Consider the following 15,946-nt stretch of genomic DNA (forward strand, 5'->3'; position numbering starts at 1 on the left):
ATCATAGATTACTGTGGCCTCCAACTCCTGGGCTCAAGCAATCCTCCCATCTTGGCCCCCGAAGTAGCCAGGACTACAGGGGCTGGCCACCATGCCCGGCTAACTTTTTAATTTTTTCATAGAGACAGAGGAGTCTCACTGTGTTGACCAGGCTGGTCTAGAGCTCCTGGCCTCAAGCGATCCCCCTGCCTTGGCCTCCCAAAGTGTGGGATTACAGGCAGGAGCAACCACACCCAGCATGGGTGAACATTTTCTGTCTCACATAGAGTCTAGTTCAGAAGCCACCTCATACACATGTTTAAGAAAGCCCTGGCTGCCTGGAGCTGAACAGAATGCATTCACATCCCACAGAACCAGAGAGCAGGGAAGGTGAGCAGACCTCCCCAAACGTAGACTGACAATCTACATAGGGAGAGTCTCCGTACACTTGCAAAGTGGGTATGAGAATGGAAGATACTTCCGCTTTCCCCAGCAAGGAGTCCTTCTGCCAAAAAACAAGCAACAGGAAATGAAGGCTGTCAGGGAATCCTAGGATCTCTTCCTATGGGCTGGAAGGAACCCTTAAGGACATTTTTGTCTCAGCCCCTCAATTTACAAGTGAAGCAAGCGTGCTCGACAAAGCGGCACCTACTGTGTGCAATGCCCCGTGCCCAGGCTGCTGCAGGGACAGACATGGCAGAGACCCCATCTTGCCTTTCCAAAGAGTCCTCCTTCCAAAACTTAGATTTACAGACCATTCACTGTTGGCAACACACTTTTCTAAGAACTCGACATACAATTTGTTAACCCTGCAACTCCCATTTCACAGATGAAGAAATCGAAGTCACAGCTGACTATCTCAAGGTTCCACAGGAGGTTCACGTTCTTTCAAATCCAGGAAGCCTAGCTCTAGATTCTCTCTTTTCTTTTTCTTCTCCAGATTCTCTCTTTTCTCTCTTCTTCTTCTTTTCTTTTTCATGCAGAGACTCATCTGTTGCCTAGGGCTGGAGGTGGTGACCTGCCGCACTGCAACCTCTGCCTCCCAGGTTCAAGTGATTCTCCTGCCTCAGCCTACTGAGTAGTTGCGCCACCAGTAGTACTGGTGTGTGCCACCGTGCCTGGCTAATTTTGTATTTTTAGTAGAGACGGGGTTTCGCCATGTTGGTCAGGCTGGTCTCAAACTCCTGACCTCAAGTAATCCACCCACCTCGGCCTCTCAAAGTGCTGGGATTACAGGAATGAGCCACCACGCCCGCTTCCCTTTTCAATGTGTAGATTGGACGGTCCACTTCCCTTCCATGATCCTGTAGAAGACTGGGATAGGAGTGACCTTTGGCAGTTGAGGTGAACCGCACGTGAGCTGAGCCTAGTTCATGGTGAAATGGCAGCAGCCAGCAAGGCTTCGTTTGAACCTGCTGCAATCAAGCATCTTTGTGGCCCTTGAGCCACATGAATAATGGGAGCCTGACACAGGCAGAAGTGAATGGGGTCCCGCTGGAGATACTAAGAGAAGCAGCGGCTACCTTTTTTAAACACGGAAATTGCCCTTCAGCCAAATAGATGAAAGTTGAGCCCTAAGCCATTCACCATTCCCCGCCCTTCCAAGGAAGGAGCTAACACCTACCACAGCCTCCTCTTAGCGCTTCCCCCTGGAAATCTCAATATCTCTAATGAAACTAAGCGAAGTGGAATTCTTTTCTCAAATTTAAAAGGCAAATCATGATGGTGTTTTTTCAAGACATACATTAACTCCGCACCCCAGCCGGTTTACCATTCTTAAAGTACTTGATTTACAATCCAGAAAGAAATGTTTTGAAAACCTTGCAGACGCATTTTGCATCTAAACCTTGCAGGCTCTGCAGAGCTGATTACCCGGGCTTCTCAGATGGAGGGCTGGACTCTCCGAAGGAAGCCGGGCCAGTGTGGGAGTAGCCCAAGGAGGCTACTGAGAGCTGAAAAACTACCCACCTGGAGCAGCCTCCAAGGGTGGGGAATGGGTTTGGGATGGGCTTGAGCCGCCTCTCCAGCTGCGGTGCAGAGCTGTCACTGAGAAGCACCCGGCAATGCTGTGCACACAATGCTAAGGGGAGGCGTGATCCAGACCAGGAGGAGGATGGAGCCCCAGGGCCTTCCCTGATGACTCCTGCCTTCACAGAACTCTCCCTTCTCAGGATTGCTGGTGCTTCTTCCCGCAATTGTTCATTCGATCATTCATTCATTCTTACTGAGCACCCACTAGATGCCTAGCACTGGGCTACAGGCTGGGCTGCAGCGACGAGTGAGACAGACAGCAGCCCTGCTGCCTTTCTAATAGACAAGGAAGAATGGAGCCTACACATAGTCCAACACACACTCTCCATGTGCTCAGAAGGACACAAGACACGGGGCTGAAACAAAGGAGTAAGGAAGTGGTGGTCTGAAGACCCAAGCAGGAGCCTCGAAGGACATGGTAAATTCAGACTTTGGTTCCCATGCAACCCATGGGAGGATTTTAAGCATGAAGAGCCATGAGCCAAGATAAGAAGGTCACTGGGTACTCCACCCTAGCACTTCTCCCTGAAACAGTAATATTAGCTCTAGTTTTCAAGAACCTACTATGCACCAGGCTCTGTGCTGGAAGCTTCCAAATCCTATTTCTGACGGCAATCTCACTCGGTAGGATATTTCGCACTTGGTAGGATATTTCATAGCTGCATTTTCCAGATGAGTAAACAGAAGCCAGAGAAAATGAGCAGCTTACCTGGGACCATCTAGCTCCTGGCTAGCAGGACAGAATTTGAACCCAAGTCTGTCTGATTTGACAGCTGGGATTTCTTCCACACCTCATTCCTTTTTTTTTTTTTTTCTTTTTTTTTTTTTTTTTTGAGATGGAGTCTGCCTCTGTCACCCAGACTGGAGTGCAGTGGCACAATCTTTGATTGACTCACTGTAACCTCTGCCTCACAGGTGCAAGCGATTCTCCTGCCTCAGCCTCCCGCGTAGCTGGGATTACAGGCATGCGCCACCATGTCTGGCGCATTTTTATACTTTTAGTAGAGATGGGGTTTCACCATGTTGGCCAGGCTGGTCTCAAACTCCTGACCTCCGGTGATCCACCCGCCTCGGCCTCCCCAAGTCCGGGGATTGCAGGCGTGAACCAACGCACCCGGCCTCGACACCTCATTTCTATACTCAGATTATTGCATTGTTCTCAGATTATTCCAGATGTCTGAATCTAATAGCCCCAACTAAATTCGAGGTATCTCAGTGGCAGGACTTGTAATATCCTCCTCTGAAAGTCCCTATGGTGCTGGACATATTAAATAAGCACATATTAAATACATCTATCTGGTTTATTGCTAGATTGAAAAGAAGAGCAGGTGTGTTGAGCCCCAATATGGGGATGTTATATCTTTTTTATGGGGAAGCTTCAGCCACAGAGTATTGACAAGTGGTAGCTAAGAAGAAGAAGAAAGAAAGCTACCACCAGGGCTGCCAAGCAGGGATGTGCAGATCACACACGTACAAGGCACCAGTCAATGCACAGGTGAATGGGCCCCAGCCCACGTCGTTCTCACAGAGCCACTAGTCAGAGAGGGGCTGCTTCTGGCCAGGACAGAAGCCTTTTCGTATGTATCCACCTAGAGGAGGCCTTTTTTAAATTAGCGTCAAGGCGCCTTGTAGAGTAGCAATGGCCCTGGCTGCATCTATTGTGCACCTACTGCATGCCAGGCACCAGGCAAAAGGCTTAGCTATGTCACTTTGGCGCTTCCTCTCAACAATCCATAAAAGAAGAACTATTGTGAGCCACAGCAAAGAATCCAGAGGTTAAAAATTAGTAACTAGCCCAAGGTCACACAGCTATCAAGGGGTGGGCTGGCATATGGACACAGGCAGCCTGGCCCTGGGGCTCTGTATGTTGACCATGGTTGGCAGGATATTGTCTTCGCTTCTTTCACAAAATGAGTGTGAGATTTCTGTGGAACCAGAGGTTGCAATCTTAGAGGCCTGAGAGATACAGGCTTCCACCCCTTTCCCACTCTCCACCCTGTGCCCTCCTTTTTAAAGTTATTACCAGCTTTATTGAGATGTAATTCACATATCATACAATTCACCCATTTAAAGTGCACAATTCAGGGTTTTTTAGTGCATTCAGAGTGGTGCAACCATCATCACAATTTTAGAACATTTTCAGCATCCCCCAAAAAACTCCATACCCATTAGCAGCTACTCCCCATTTACTCCCAGCCCCACCCCCAGGCCCACTCATCTACACTCTGTCTGTATGGATCTGTCTCTTGTAGACATTACATACAAATGGAATCTGTGGCCTTTTGTGTCTGGCTTCCTTCACTGAGCATAATGTTTTCAAGGCTCATCCACGCTGTCGCATGTATTAAGTACTTCATTTCTTTTTACTGCTGAATAACAGTCCAAAAATATTCCATAAATAAAATTATGGAATAGATCATAAATAATATTCCACAAATGAAATGGACGTGCCACATTTTATTTATCCATTCATCAGTTCCTTCCACTTTGGGGCTTTTATTAATAATAATGCTCTATGGACATTTGTGTATAAGTTTCTGTGTGGACATATGTTTGCATTTCTCCTGGGTAAACCTAGAAGTGGAACTGCCCAGCCCTGGTTTTCACATGCAGTTAAAAGTTTACCGAAGAGTTTCACTGTAAAGCCAACATCTGGCTGCTCCTGGGCTGTTTCCAGGGAATTTTATCAATTCAGCCAGACTCCATTCACGGTGGGTCATCTGGCCCGGCCCCTCCTACTCTGAGGCCTGGGATCCTCTCATTCCTGTACTCTACAATGTCGTCTGGGCCAGTACGATGATAAATGCATTCTGCTTTAAAGCAGATACTTCACAAATCATAACTTACAGATGCTCCAGGACTTTCATGTGGGAAAGACAAATGAGACTTCTGCTGTCTGACTCTGGAGCCACTGAGGACAGGAAGCCACAGCCAGAAACCTGACAAACCCTGGATATACATCTCTCCCTAACAAATGCATGTGCAAACGTAACAGAAGGGGAATTCGTGCAGAGAAGGGTCTGCCTGTCTTTTCAGACTTTGCTCTGTAACCTGCCATTCATTTCCAACCATTGTCTTTCCTTACCTACAAATCTGAAGTTCCTTGAGGTCTGGAAAGATAACGTACAACTTCTACATCTCCCAAGATATTCTCTCACTCAATGTATTCACTTTAGTTCCATCCTACAAGCCTCTGTTGAGGACCTACTATGTGCTTGGCACCACGCGAGGCATTGACAATAAGTAGCTATGCAGGATGCATTCAAGACACACGGGACACAGCGACACACAAGATACCTTGACTCAAACCCTTATCTCCTGCTGCTTCCCAGGAGGAAGCAAGATCAACACATACTGGCATGGTGTGGGGGCATTTTTGTCTACAGGCAGGGAAGTGAACCCGCTTACCCCTCAAAGCCCCCTAGGGACTCCAGGGTCTGAGGCTGCTTGGGAAACAAAGAACTCTGTGTGTGTCCAGGTGAAGAGCTCCCTGACCTGATTCATTAAAACAAGCTCCTCCAGGTCCAACAAACAGACCAAAAAACAGACGGCTCACCAGAAGCAGGCAAATCTCATCTCCCTAACTTGGCTCTGATTCTTATCTTCCCAACTCAACTCTTGCAAAAACTCCCTGCTCCAAGCCAGCACACCAAACTGATGGGCTCAAGGCCCACTGTGATCAGAACCCAACTCAGACACCTCTAGAGGGAGAGTTAAGGTCAAGGTCTCTGCATTCACATTGCCCGGGTCCAGGCCTGGCTCTGCTGCTGCCTGTGACCTTGAGCAAGCTAGTTAACCTCTCTGGGACTTCAGGTTCTTCATCTGGAAAATGAGATGATAGCAGAATTGTTATGAGGATTAAATCAGTTAACATGCACCTAGCATGTTATAAGCACTCAAGAAGTATTAGTTGCTATTATTTGCATTAGCATCAATTATTATTATTACCCCCATCCTACCTTACTAATCCTGCCCTCCCATTGTGTCCCAGCACAAACCTTGCATTCCAAGTCACCTGGAATATTCACCTTCCCCCAAACACAAGTGAATGAATGCCTTGGAAAGCCTCACATTTCAATCATCTGAAACCCAAATCAAGGGTTATTTTCAATAGCACTTGTCCTCCCATTAGCTGGAGAACACTTTCTAATCCCACAGTATGCCCTGGCCCCTCCTCTAGATCCCCTTCCAGAAGGGTGGGGGATCACCCCATGGCTGCTCTTCTGGCACCATTAGCAAAGAACCACACCCAAATCCAGAGGTCACCAGCTGTGCAACATTAAGGAAGGTTCTCAATTCCTCTAGCAGCAACGGGTTTCCAAACAAACGCGTTTGGAAACTGGTCAGACACCATCCAGCTGTCTGACCCTTGGCAAGTTACCTCACCTCCCTATGTGTCATTTTCCCCATCTGTAAAATGGGTCTCACTACTTTACACCTCACAGGGTTGCTGTGAAGGTTAAGTGAGGGAAAATGTCTCTAAAGCACTTAGCACAGTGCGAGGTACCACAAGCTCTCAAAATATCAACTGGTAGTAAATAATGGTAGCAGCAGAAATATGATTCTGTCCAGGATCAAACTCAGTTTGATGAGCTAAGCTTCAATGAGCTGTCATCCAACTTGAAAATCACCTGAAACAATCGAATCCTCTATGGAAGAGTTACTCACGCCTAGTAACTACTTCCGCCTTCTCTTTCACCAGGCTGGAAGCTCCCTGGGTCTTACTCATTTCTATGTCTCAGCGTTTAACATGGTGAGTAGCATATGGCAGATGGTAATAAATCTTTGTTGAACTGAACAGAATTAGTTCAATGTTTGTAAGTACATTTCATCTTTGCTACTAGATTATAAGTTCTTTAAGAGTGAGGCCCATATCTTTCTCCAGTAAAGATTTATTAAATGAGTGATGGAAAAATACCAAACCAAGAATCAGGTTTCTAAGATCAAGCTCAGTCATTCAACAGCTGTGCAACCTGGACAAAGTCACTTAACACTTCTGCTCCTTATTGGTCCCGCCTCAAAGATGAGAAGTTTGAACCACATGTTTGCCATGGTCCCTTACATTCTAAAACTGGATTTGGGCCTTAGCTGCAACATGGCACTTCTGCCACCATGCATGTGACGTCAACACACCCTCTGGCTTGGCAGGCCAGCTTGCTAATTTACCTCCCTGATTTGCAGTTTTCCAGCAGGAGGCTATGAATAGCTTTGGGCCAGTGCTTAAAACACCCATTTTTGGTCAAAACACTTGGCTTGCTAGGTGAGGATGCCCCATCACCCAAGCTAATGCTCTAGTGGCCGGGGGCAGCAGGGCAGACTGTGGGGGAGGGGCACACACTGACCACCAGTCCTGCCACTCCCATCCCATACTCCCTGCCAGGGACCCTGCCTCCAGCTCACACCATACCACCTACTGCTCACTAGAGACAACCTGGTACAGGGAGGAAGTTGAACTTGGCCCCTTGACACAGAGGTGATCACAGGACATAAAATTGTGTGGTTTTGGTTTCTTTTTTTTTTTTTTTTTTTTTTTTTTTTTTTGCAATGCTTTGTGTGGCCCGCAGGTCCAGGGAGCTTAGCTCAAAGAAAATGCATGCTGAATTATGACACAGAGGCTCACCCGACAGGCCTGCCCAAAACTGTATCAAAACAAAAGTTGTGCAATAAACAAGGCCCAAACTCAAGACTTGAGAAATGCATTCAGATCCTATCTGAATCTGGCTAATTATCTCACCTTCCTATGGACACACCTCCCTAATTAATTTGGTATTTATTTTATTACTCTGAAAAGTTGATTATTTCTTCTATCTCTCTCTGCATGATACAATGCATTGTATCTCTCTCATGGTCTTAAAAGCTAATGAAATCCTAAAACGAGATGAGAAAAAAAAATCTGCTCAAAGGAGGAACTAAATTGATTAATGTCCCCTTTTGAGGTTTTATATAGATCACTGTATTCAGTTCTCACAAGTCCATGAAGTTGGTACTCTTAGTAGCTCGTTTTACCGATGAAGAAGCTGAGGTTTCAAAAAGTCGCATAGCTTGCCAAAAGACACAAAGCTAGTAGGGGATAGATCAAGGATTTGAATGTAAGCCAGGGCTCTTAGCCTTTCTGCAAGAGTGCCTCATTTTTGAGCTTGTTCATCTCTGGAACAAGCCACTCTGAGTCCTGGTCTCACAGACATGCTTTAGCAGAGGCCGCAAGACTGCAGGAGGATGCCTGGATGGCGCACACGGTCGCACCAGCTGACTCCAAGCATCTCATTCTGCACTTTTCTTCAGAACTGCCTTTAGCGGCACATAGAAAATGATGCTGTGCTGTGTTGTGTTTTATTCGGAAGGTCCTTCCAGGTATGCAATTAAAAACCACCACATCCTCATTTTTTTGAAACTTCTCTCCTCTCTGAAAAGAGCCCCTGCTTTCAACAGGGATGTTGATTTCACAGCATTTCATAGAGCCCCGTACCCGGCACCTGTCTTGGGCCACTCACATTAGTAAAATACGTTAGAACCACTGCTCCTCTTGAGAGACGCTGTAAAAGGCACTGGTGCAAATGAAAATAAAGCATCACTTCAAAATTCTACCCAAAGATCAAAAGGCTAAATTAAGATAGCGCCCTTTCAGTTCTCCTCAACTGCACCTTCAAAGCAAGTTATGAATGTTTAGCACATCATCGGTACCAGAAGAAAACTCCAAGTTCATATTTTAGATGAAAATTTCTTGCTGCTCTTAACAGGTTCTGAGTCACCAGGCACTGTATGGGCAAGAACAACTCGTTGACCAATTTTTTGTGTGTTTGGTGTTATTTTCTGTTCAGCCAGTCACAGGAAATTCTCCACTTGACAATTCCTGTTTCTCACTTAAGTTCTTAACACCATCCGTGAGCAGTGTGCTCGGCAGGGGGAGGACAGGGGGGCCAAGGAGGACTTCCCTTCCCCAAACCTCAGTTTTCCCATCTGTTTTATGCAAGGTTTTCACCCAGGGATCTGGCTAACATTCTATAAGCTTAGCTATCAAGGAGAAAGCAGCCCCGTGAATAAATGAAGCATTTTAGAGACTGCCAGTTTCTGGGCGTGGGTCTGCTGCCAGATTTAAAATATTTACATAATTTTGGGGTAAAACTAGAGATTTAGCTGAAATTAATAGCACAATGGGAAACCGAACTAGGGCTGAACAATAACACAGCGGGACTTCAGACCTGTGGCTGGTAAAGAAGCCTCTCTCGTTCTCAGGGCGCCCCCTCGCGGCCTCTTGACTAAATCCTGACGGAATGTTCAGTTTCTGCAAATAAGAGAAAGACATCCCCCAAAGAGAAAGGCGGACTGCTGCCTACTGATGCAAATGCCTTTCACTCTAACCTAGTCTGTGGATCAGGCAGTTCGAAGAACGCCTGACAGGAAGTCCCACTGAAGCTCAGAAAGGCATCTGCCATAAGACAAGGGTTCGTTCTTTAGAAGGGTCTGAGGCAGTGCCCCAGCATTTGGACTTTGGGGTCCCTTCACAGACCCCAGGCACACCCTTACCACTTCAACAACCCCTCATAGTCTCACATTCTCAACCTGCAACTCGAACTGCGTCTGTTTTTCATTATTCTGCTTCCCACCTTCCCAGTGCGATTCTTCAGCAGCTATTAAGACAACATGAGCAGGGAGCTAAGCTTAGTTTTTGCTTATTCAACATCCAGCCTGGGGAATATCACCTCAGAAGAAAAGCATGAATGAAGCGCACATGTCCCAGCCTCTTCTTCCACAAACCTGAAAATGCCTTCATCAGAGGCCACCCCTACAACCCTCCCCTGTAACAATTTCATCCTACAAAAATGGCACCTGCCCAGAGTGAATTCTCAACTACTTGCTTGCTGTAGAATTTATTACAGAGCCAGCTTTAAAAAGAAATGTACATCTCAAATTTCCAATTAATTGATAACAGATTTTTTTAAAATAACGTTATGGGATGAAGTTACATAGACTCAAACATCGAATCTGAGAAATGGGTTGGGAGGGCATTATCCAGGTATCCAGATATTTGAGAATTTGGGGACTGAACTTTGCTGACTGGCAACCCTATTTTTTTCACAGAACTGTCCCTGCCCAAATGCAAAAGAAACATGTCAATATTAAGCTGCTATTTGACAGCTCATTTTCCTTTCTTCCTGCAGTCATTTGTTGTTTATAAGCAACCCTGAGCCCCCAAAACACTCCCAAAAGTGCACACAAGGAGCCCCATAACTAGTTTCTGACTTTGGCCCTAAATTGATTAAAATATATCTGATCTGTTTCAAATCAAAGAACCATGTAAATTTTCTGCCACACACCACACAAAATCTTTCTGCAACAGTCAGTCACTTTGAACCCAACTCTCTAGCCACAAGCAGTGTGGATTTCAAGGGCCTGTTCTGCAGAAGTGAAAATAACAACAAACCAAGGCTGGGACAAGGCAGACAGACCCCAAGGCACTCAAAGCACTTCTTGGAGCTGTGCAAATGGTGCCAGGACCCTGGCAGGGTGTCAGCTGTCACAAGAGCAGCGGGGCCAGACCCCTTCAGCCGTTTGGTAGCCCTGCAACCAGGAGCTGAAACGCAATTGAGCCTGCTGCAACTAAGCACAGCTATCTGTGTAGCTACCCATGCCCTGGACATTTCACTCCTCCCAAAGCCACGATGCAAACTGTTAGAATCCTCAGACTTGCAGTAGTCTTTATTTTTGCTCCCTAACCTTGTCTCAAAAACAGGCAGGAGTCGCCCTCCCTTGCAGCCACAGCATCATCAGGGCAATGCAGAGTCTTGAGTGGGAGGATGCAGAGCAAGGGGCTGCGGGCAGATGGGTGCAAGGGGGTAGGGACACCCACAAAACACGGGACTTGAGGGGCTAGCTCTTATTTGGGAATGTGGTTATTTGGAGAGTTGTGGAAATAAGGCGTTTCGGGGCATGGTCTGAACGTGTGCCTGCGAGGGAGACCCCGGCCGTCCCAACGCTGCAAAGTGTTTGCAAATCTAAAACATTCCTTTGCTGCTGGGATTAAATTTTTTAAAACAAACCAAAAAATAAAACAAAATATGTGCAGACAGGATGTAACAAGTGTTTCAGGACAGAGACACGCCTGAGTCACGGGGTGCTGGGGAAAGAGTGCGGAGTCTGTCTCGGGGCTTCCCAATGAGCCCCCTCTCTGTCAAGAGAGCCCTAGGGCGCACAGATCCCCACCTCGCACGCCATCGGTCCCCAGCCGCGTCCAGCCAGCTTCTCCCCGCACCCTCTAGGATTGACCCACTCACCACTCGGCCCGAAAACCTCTCGGTGGCCCTCTTGACTTTGCCGTAGGTGCCTTTGCCCAGGGTCTCCTGCAGCTCGTAGCGGTGCTTCAAGTTGTGCTTGTGGTGATGCCGCTTCACCCCGTGAGGCTTCCTGGGCTCCGGGGCGGCCGCCGCCGCGGGGGCTGCAGTCGCCCCCGCCACCGCCTCTCGAGGAGACCCCGGCGCCCCCAGCCCCAAGTCGGGGCGGTCCCCCGCCACGGGCGCGGCGGCCCCTTCCATGTCCAAGCGCGGGGCGAGCCGGGCTGCAGAGGGCAACACCGGGCACAGCGCTGGGTTGTCGTGGTCCCCACTAAGGGAAGCCGCGGTACGCTCAAGGTCGCCCCCGCAGCATCAGGGACGCGGCCCGATCCCGCTCGGGCTGCAGCTCGGTCACTGGCGGCGGCGGGGACTGCACATCTGGCGCCCGCGGCGCGCACGGTCCGCGCACCGCCCCCCGGCCGCGGCGAACTGTGGAGCTTCGGGCGAGGTGGCGGCGGTGGCAGGGGAGGCGGTGGTGTTTGCAGGAAGGAGGGGAGAGGGTGGCTCGGAGCGCAGGAGGGGGAGTGTTATGTGGGGCGCCGCGCCCCCCAACCCCTCCCCTGGAGGACGCGCAGACGGGGCGGGGGCGGGGACGGCGCTCGCGCTGCCCCGGGGGAGGGGGAGCGAGGGGCGGTGCAGCTAGGGCTTCCCCCACCTCCCTGCAGCCACCCCGGGCCGGGGCCGCAGTGAGCTGGGAGGGGGATGGGAGCGTGTCGCGACTCGCCCTTTGTGCGGCGCGGCGTAGGCCACGGCGGCGGCGGCGGCGGCCAGGGGGGCTTTGTCCTCGCTGGGCCGGAGGGGACCGGGAAATTCCAAGCTGGGCGCCCCCTCCCCGGGCGCTCTCGGGCTCGCCAGTCGCAGCTATCGCGGGCCCTCCGCCGCCTCGGGCTCCGGCTCCGGCCGCTCGGCCTGGATTCCTGCTCGCGCCGGGACGGCGGTTGCGGCTGACCGAGCCCCGGGGCCAGGGAAGCTAGAGCGCCGCGAGCCGGGGGCCGCCGGGACCTGCTCGCCATCCGGCCGGGGGCGCCGCGGGCCCGGGCGCCCCTTCATTTTCTTGTAGGTGTCGCCGCGGCCTGGCGGCCGGAGCTGGGGGAGGGGGCAGGGAGGCCTGGTGTTGGGTTACAGGCGGTGACTCACGGACCTTGCCCGCCGAGGCTGGCACCCCGCGGGGCAGAGCTGCGCCCGCCTGGGGCACCTCCGAGTCCAGGAGAATCCCAAGAGCGGCGCTTTGGCCCCGGCCCCCGCGCCCTCTCCGAAGAAAGGAGAGTCGGGGACGAGGGAGGCCGGGAGGCTGAACCCCGGGCCCGCCGTCGAACCGCCGGCCCTCGGACACTATCTGGACCCCGGCAGGGACAGCAGCCTGGAAGGGGAGGAAGGCCGGGGACGTGGAAGAGATGAGGTTCTAAAGGCGCCGGGATGGAGCTGGCTCCCCAGAGGCGCCCACCCTGCCAGCGGAGGCCACCATCGGAGGTGGGCAAACCAGGGACCTGGGGTGGACCAGGAACCCCGGCCTGCTGAGCAACCCCTTTGCTGAGCAGGAGGCGACTTGAAGGCCTCTTGCCTCCTTAGGCCTTGGAAGATTTCCTTTCACTGTAAGGGCCAGCCAGATCCTGGCGATGGTGACAGGAACGGTACCCCGCACGGTACGGGTCAGGCAGGAAGGGCTTCCCACCGCGGTGTGACTGCCCCCCTTCTAAGAAGAGACCATGAAAAATAAGGAAGAAAGCTAGAGAAAAAGAGGTCTTGGGGAATTTTTTTTTTTTTTTTTTAAACAAATGGTGCAATATACCAGACTGGGGTGGGAAGAGTGAAGGCTGAAGAATATCTGGTGTTCTGCAAATCGCATGGCGATTCTTTTCCACCAGTGGACCTCACTGGAGCCTCCTCTGCAGCTCTCAGGTCCAGCCCTTCCTCTGCATTCCCGCTGCCTTCATTCCTGTCTACCCCTCCTCACCTTACCCCGGACTCCTGCAACAGCCCGCCCTCCCCGGGAGCCTCCTCACTGCTGCCAGAGTAATGGCCTGAAACACTGCCCTCATCCTCCACACATGTGTCTCTGCTGTACTCTGACGCGTGATATTCTTACCTGTCCAAACTTTTCTTCTACTGATGTTTGACACAAACTCCCCTGCCCCTTCTTCCCTTTCCCGGGATCAATCACAGAACACAAACACAAAGGTGCATCATGCCTATTCAATTCCTATTCTGTCCACCATCATGCCTATTCAGTTCCTATTCTGCAGGGCCTCCCTGCCCCCCATCCTGAAACTGTTCTGCTTTCTATACAAAGTTTGTGGACGTTGTCCCTATAGATCCTACAGTCAGGGTGAGTGGCATGTGTTGAGTCCTGTTTTCACAGAGGATTGGCTGTGTGACCTTGGACAAATGACTTAACCTCTCAGAGCTTGGGTTTCCTCTTAAGATACGGATTAGCAGATCTATTGTAGAGAGAAACACATTGTGTCTGCAGTAGTATTTTAAAATGTTTTCTACTTTTTCCTCTCCCCTGGGATGTGGTAGAAATCCACTACCCCATCCTCTTGAAGTTAGATGTGAGCATAGGACTTGCTTAGGCCAATGGAATGAGAGCAGAAGTGATTGTGTTGCTTTCACATGGAAACTTTAGGAGCCAGTGACCAAATCCCCATGTCTTCTTTTTCCTGTCTTGACAATCATGGTGGTACAAAGTTGGAGCCTCCCCAAGCCAGCTGAGTCTCTGTGTAAAGATGGCAGAAAATCCCAGCCAATCTGCTTTGGAAAAGTAGCGTCAGCAAATATTAAACTTTATTTATGTTAAGCCAGTGGGATTTGTTAAAGCAGCGTAACCTGGCTTATTCTGGCTGATAGTGTTACTCCCAGATATGTGGGACTTCATCAGTATCTATTGAATCAACAGCATCTGCTCTACCATAGGCTGGTACTGTTTTATGACAGTGAACCCTCCTCTGTAAAGTAGCTGTTTACGATCCCTATTTTCAATTGAAGAAACCGTATCAGAATAGTTAAGTAATTTCCCAGAAGTTACACAGTTTGTAAATGGCAGCACCAGGATTTAAACCCTACCTGTCCAGTTCCAAAGCTCCCCCTCTTCTCCTTCCATATATGCCATGCTCCATCTCCTTAAATGGGAAGGATGAAAAACATCCAGTCCAATGCGTAGCACACAGTCATGCCCAGGCACTGGGAGTTCCTCTCCAGACTGAATTCCTACCACATTTCTAATTGGAACCACACTTCAGCACAATGCTATCAGGCACTGTGTGTGAATGTTTTCACATCGCTAAAGGATTTTCTCCAACAAGAGCCCAGGCTCCTTGATTAAGAGCTTGAGATCTAGAGGTAGAGTGACTGGGTTCAAATCCCTGTTCCACCACTTATGATCATCTTGGATAATTGCTTTCCCCCTCTATGCCTCAGTTCTCTAATCTGCAAAGTGGTGATGGTAACAATGTATGTGGTATTAACAGTTATACCAGTAATACATCCCACAGGGTTGGTATGAAGATTAAGGGCTAGAATATATACACTCAATAAATCGTGGATATTAATATAATGCTTTTCATCTTCCATGGATCCTACTAGAATTTGTCTTTTTTTTTTTTTTTTTGAGATGGAATTTCACTCTTGTCACCCAGGCTGGAGTGCAATGGCACGATCTTGGCTCCCTGCAACCTCCGCCTCCCTGGTTGAAGCGATTCCCCTGCCTCAGCCTCCCAAGTAGCTGGAATTACAGGCATGTGCCACCACGCCCAGCTAATTCTTTTGTGTTTTTAGTAGAGACGAGGTTTCACCATGTCGGTCAGGCTGGTCTCAAACTCCTGACCACAGGTTACCCACCCGCCTAGGCCTCCCAAAGTGCTGAGATTACAGGCATGAGCTACCGCGCCTGGCCTGGGACAATTTTAAGCAGTTTAATCATACTGCTTGGTTAGACTCTGATTTCTGGTTTTGTTCTGGATACAGGACAGATGTAGTAACGGTGGCATTTGAAAGTGTGACATCCACATTCTCCTACATCTTTTATTTACATAAAGCTCATTACTGGGCCTTCACTGCACTTTCTATTTTCAAAGCAATTTAAAAGAAAGAAGGTATGTTCGCTTTCTCAAGAAATCATTCAGGAATCCTGTCATTCAGGCAGCATAGATGAGTTTGGAGGACATTGTGTTGAGAGAAATAAGCCAGGCCCAGCAAGACAAATACCACGTGTTCTCACTCATATGTGGAAGCTGAAAAAGTTAATCTCATTGAAATAGAGAGTAGAACTGTGGTTACTAGAGGTTGGGGGAGGGGATGGGGATAGCCAGAGGTTGGTTAACAAGTACAAAATTACAGCTAGGTAAGACAAATAAGTGCTCATGTTTGATAGCACTGCAGGGTGACTATAATTAATAATTGGGAGGATGAGAGGATACAATAAATTAATAATTTGTATATTTAAAAACATACAGTAGAATATTGTATAAATTAATAATTTATTATATATATTCAGATAGATAGAAGAGCAGATTTTGAATGTTCCCAACACAACAAAATGAAATATGTTTGCTATGCGAATAACACTGATTTGATCATTACATGTCGTATGCATGTATCGAAATATCACA

General features: G+C 49.0%; 1 protein-coding gene across 2 annotated transcripts in view; it reads right to left on the reverse strand.

The window, feature by feature from the left end:
* Positions 1-12,940, reverse strand: part of NUAK1 (NUAK family kinase 1) — a 77,254-nt gene extending 64,314 nt beyond the window's left edge. The window contains exon 1 of one of the 2 annotated variants that reach the window (XM_003907082.5): positions 11,283-12,940. In XM_003907082.5, the coding sequence (XP_003907131.1) occupies positions 11,283-11,540 (258 nt within the window). In that variant the 5' untranslated portion in view covers positions 11,541-12,940. The remainder of the gene's footprint in view (positions 1-11,282) is intronic. The other variant, XM_009181583.4, reaches the window with a different exon arrangement.
* Positions 12,941-15,946: the final 3,006 nt, after the last annotated feature.

This window comes from Papio anubis, chromosome 9, assembly GCF_008728515.1.
Source record: "Papio anubis isolate 15944 chromosome 9, Panubis1.0, whole genome shotgun sequence".
In the NCBI taxonomy this organism is placed as follows: domain Eukaryota; kingdom Metazoa; phylum Chordata; class Mammalia; order Primates; family Cercopithecidae; genus Papio; species Papio anubis.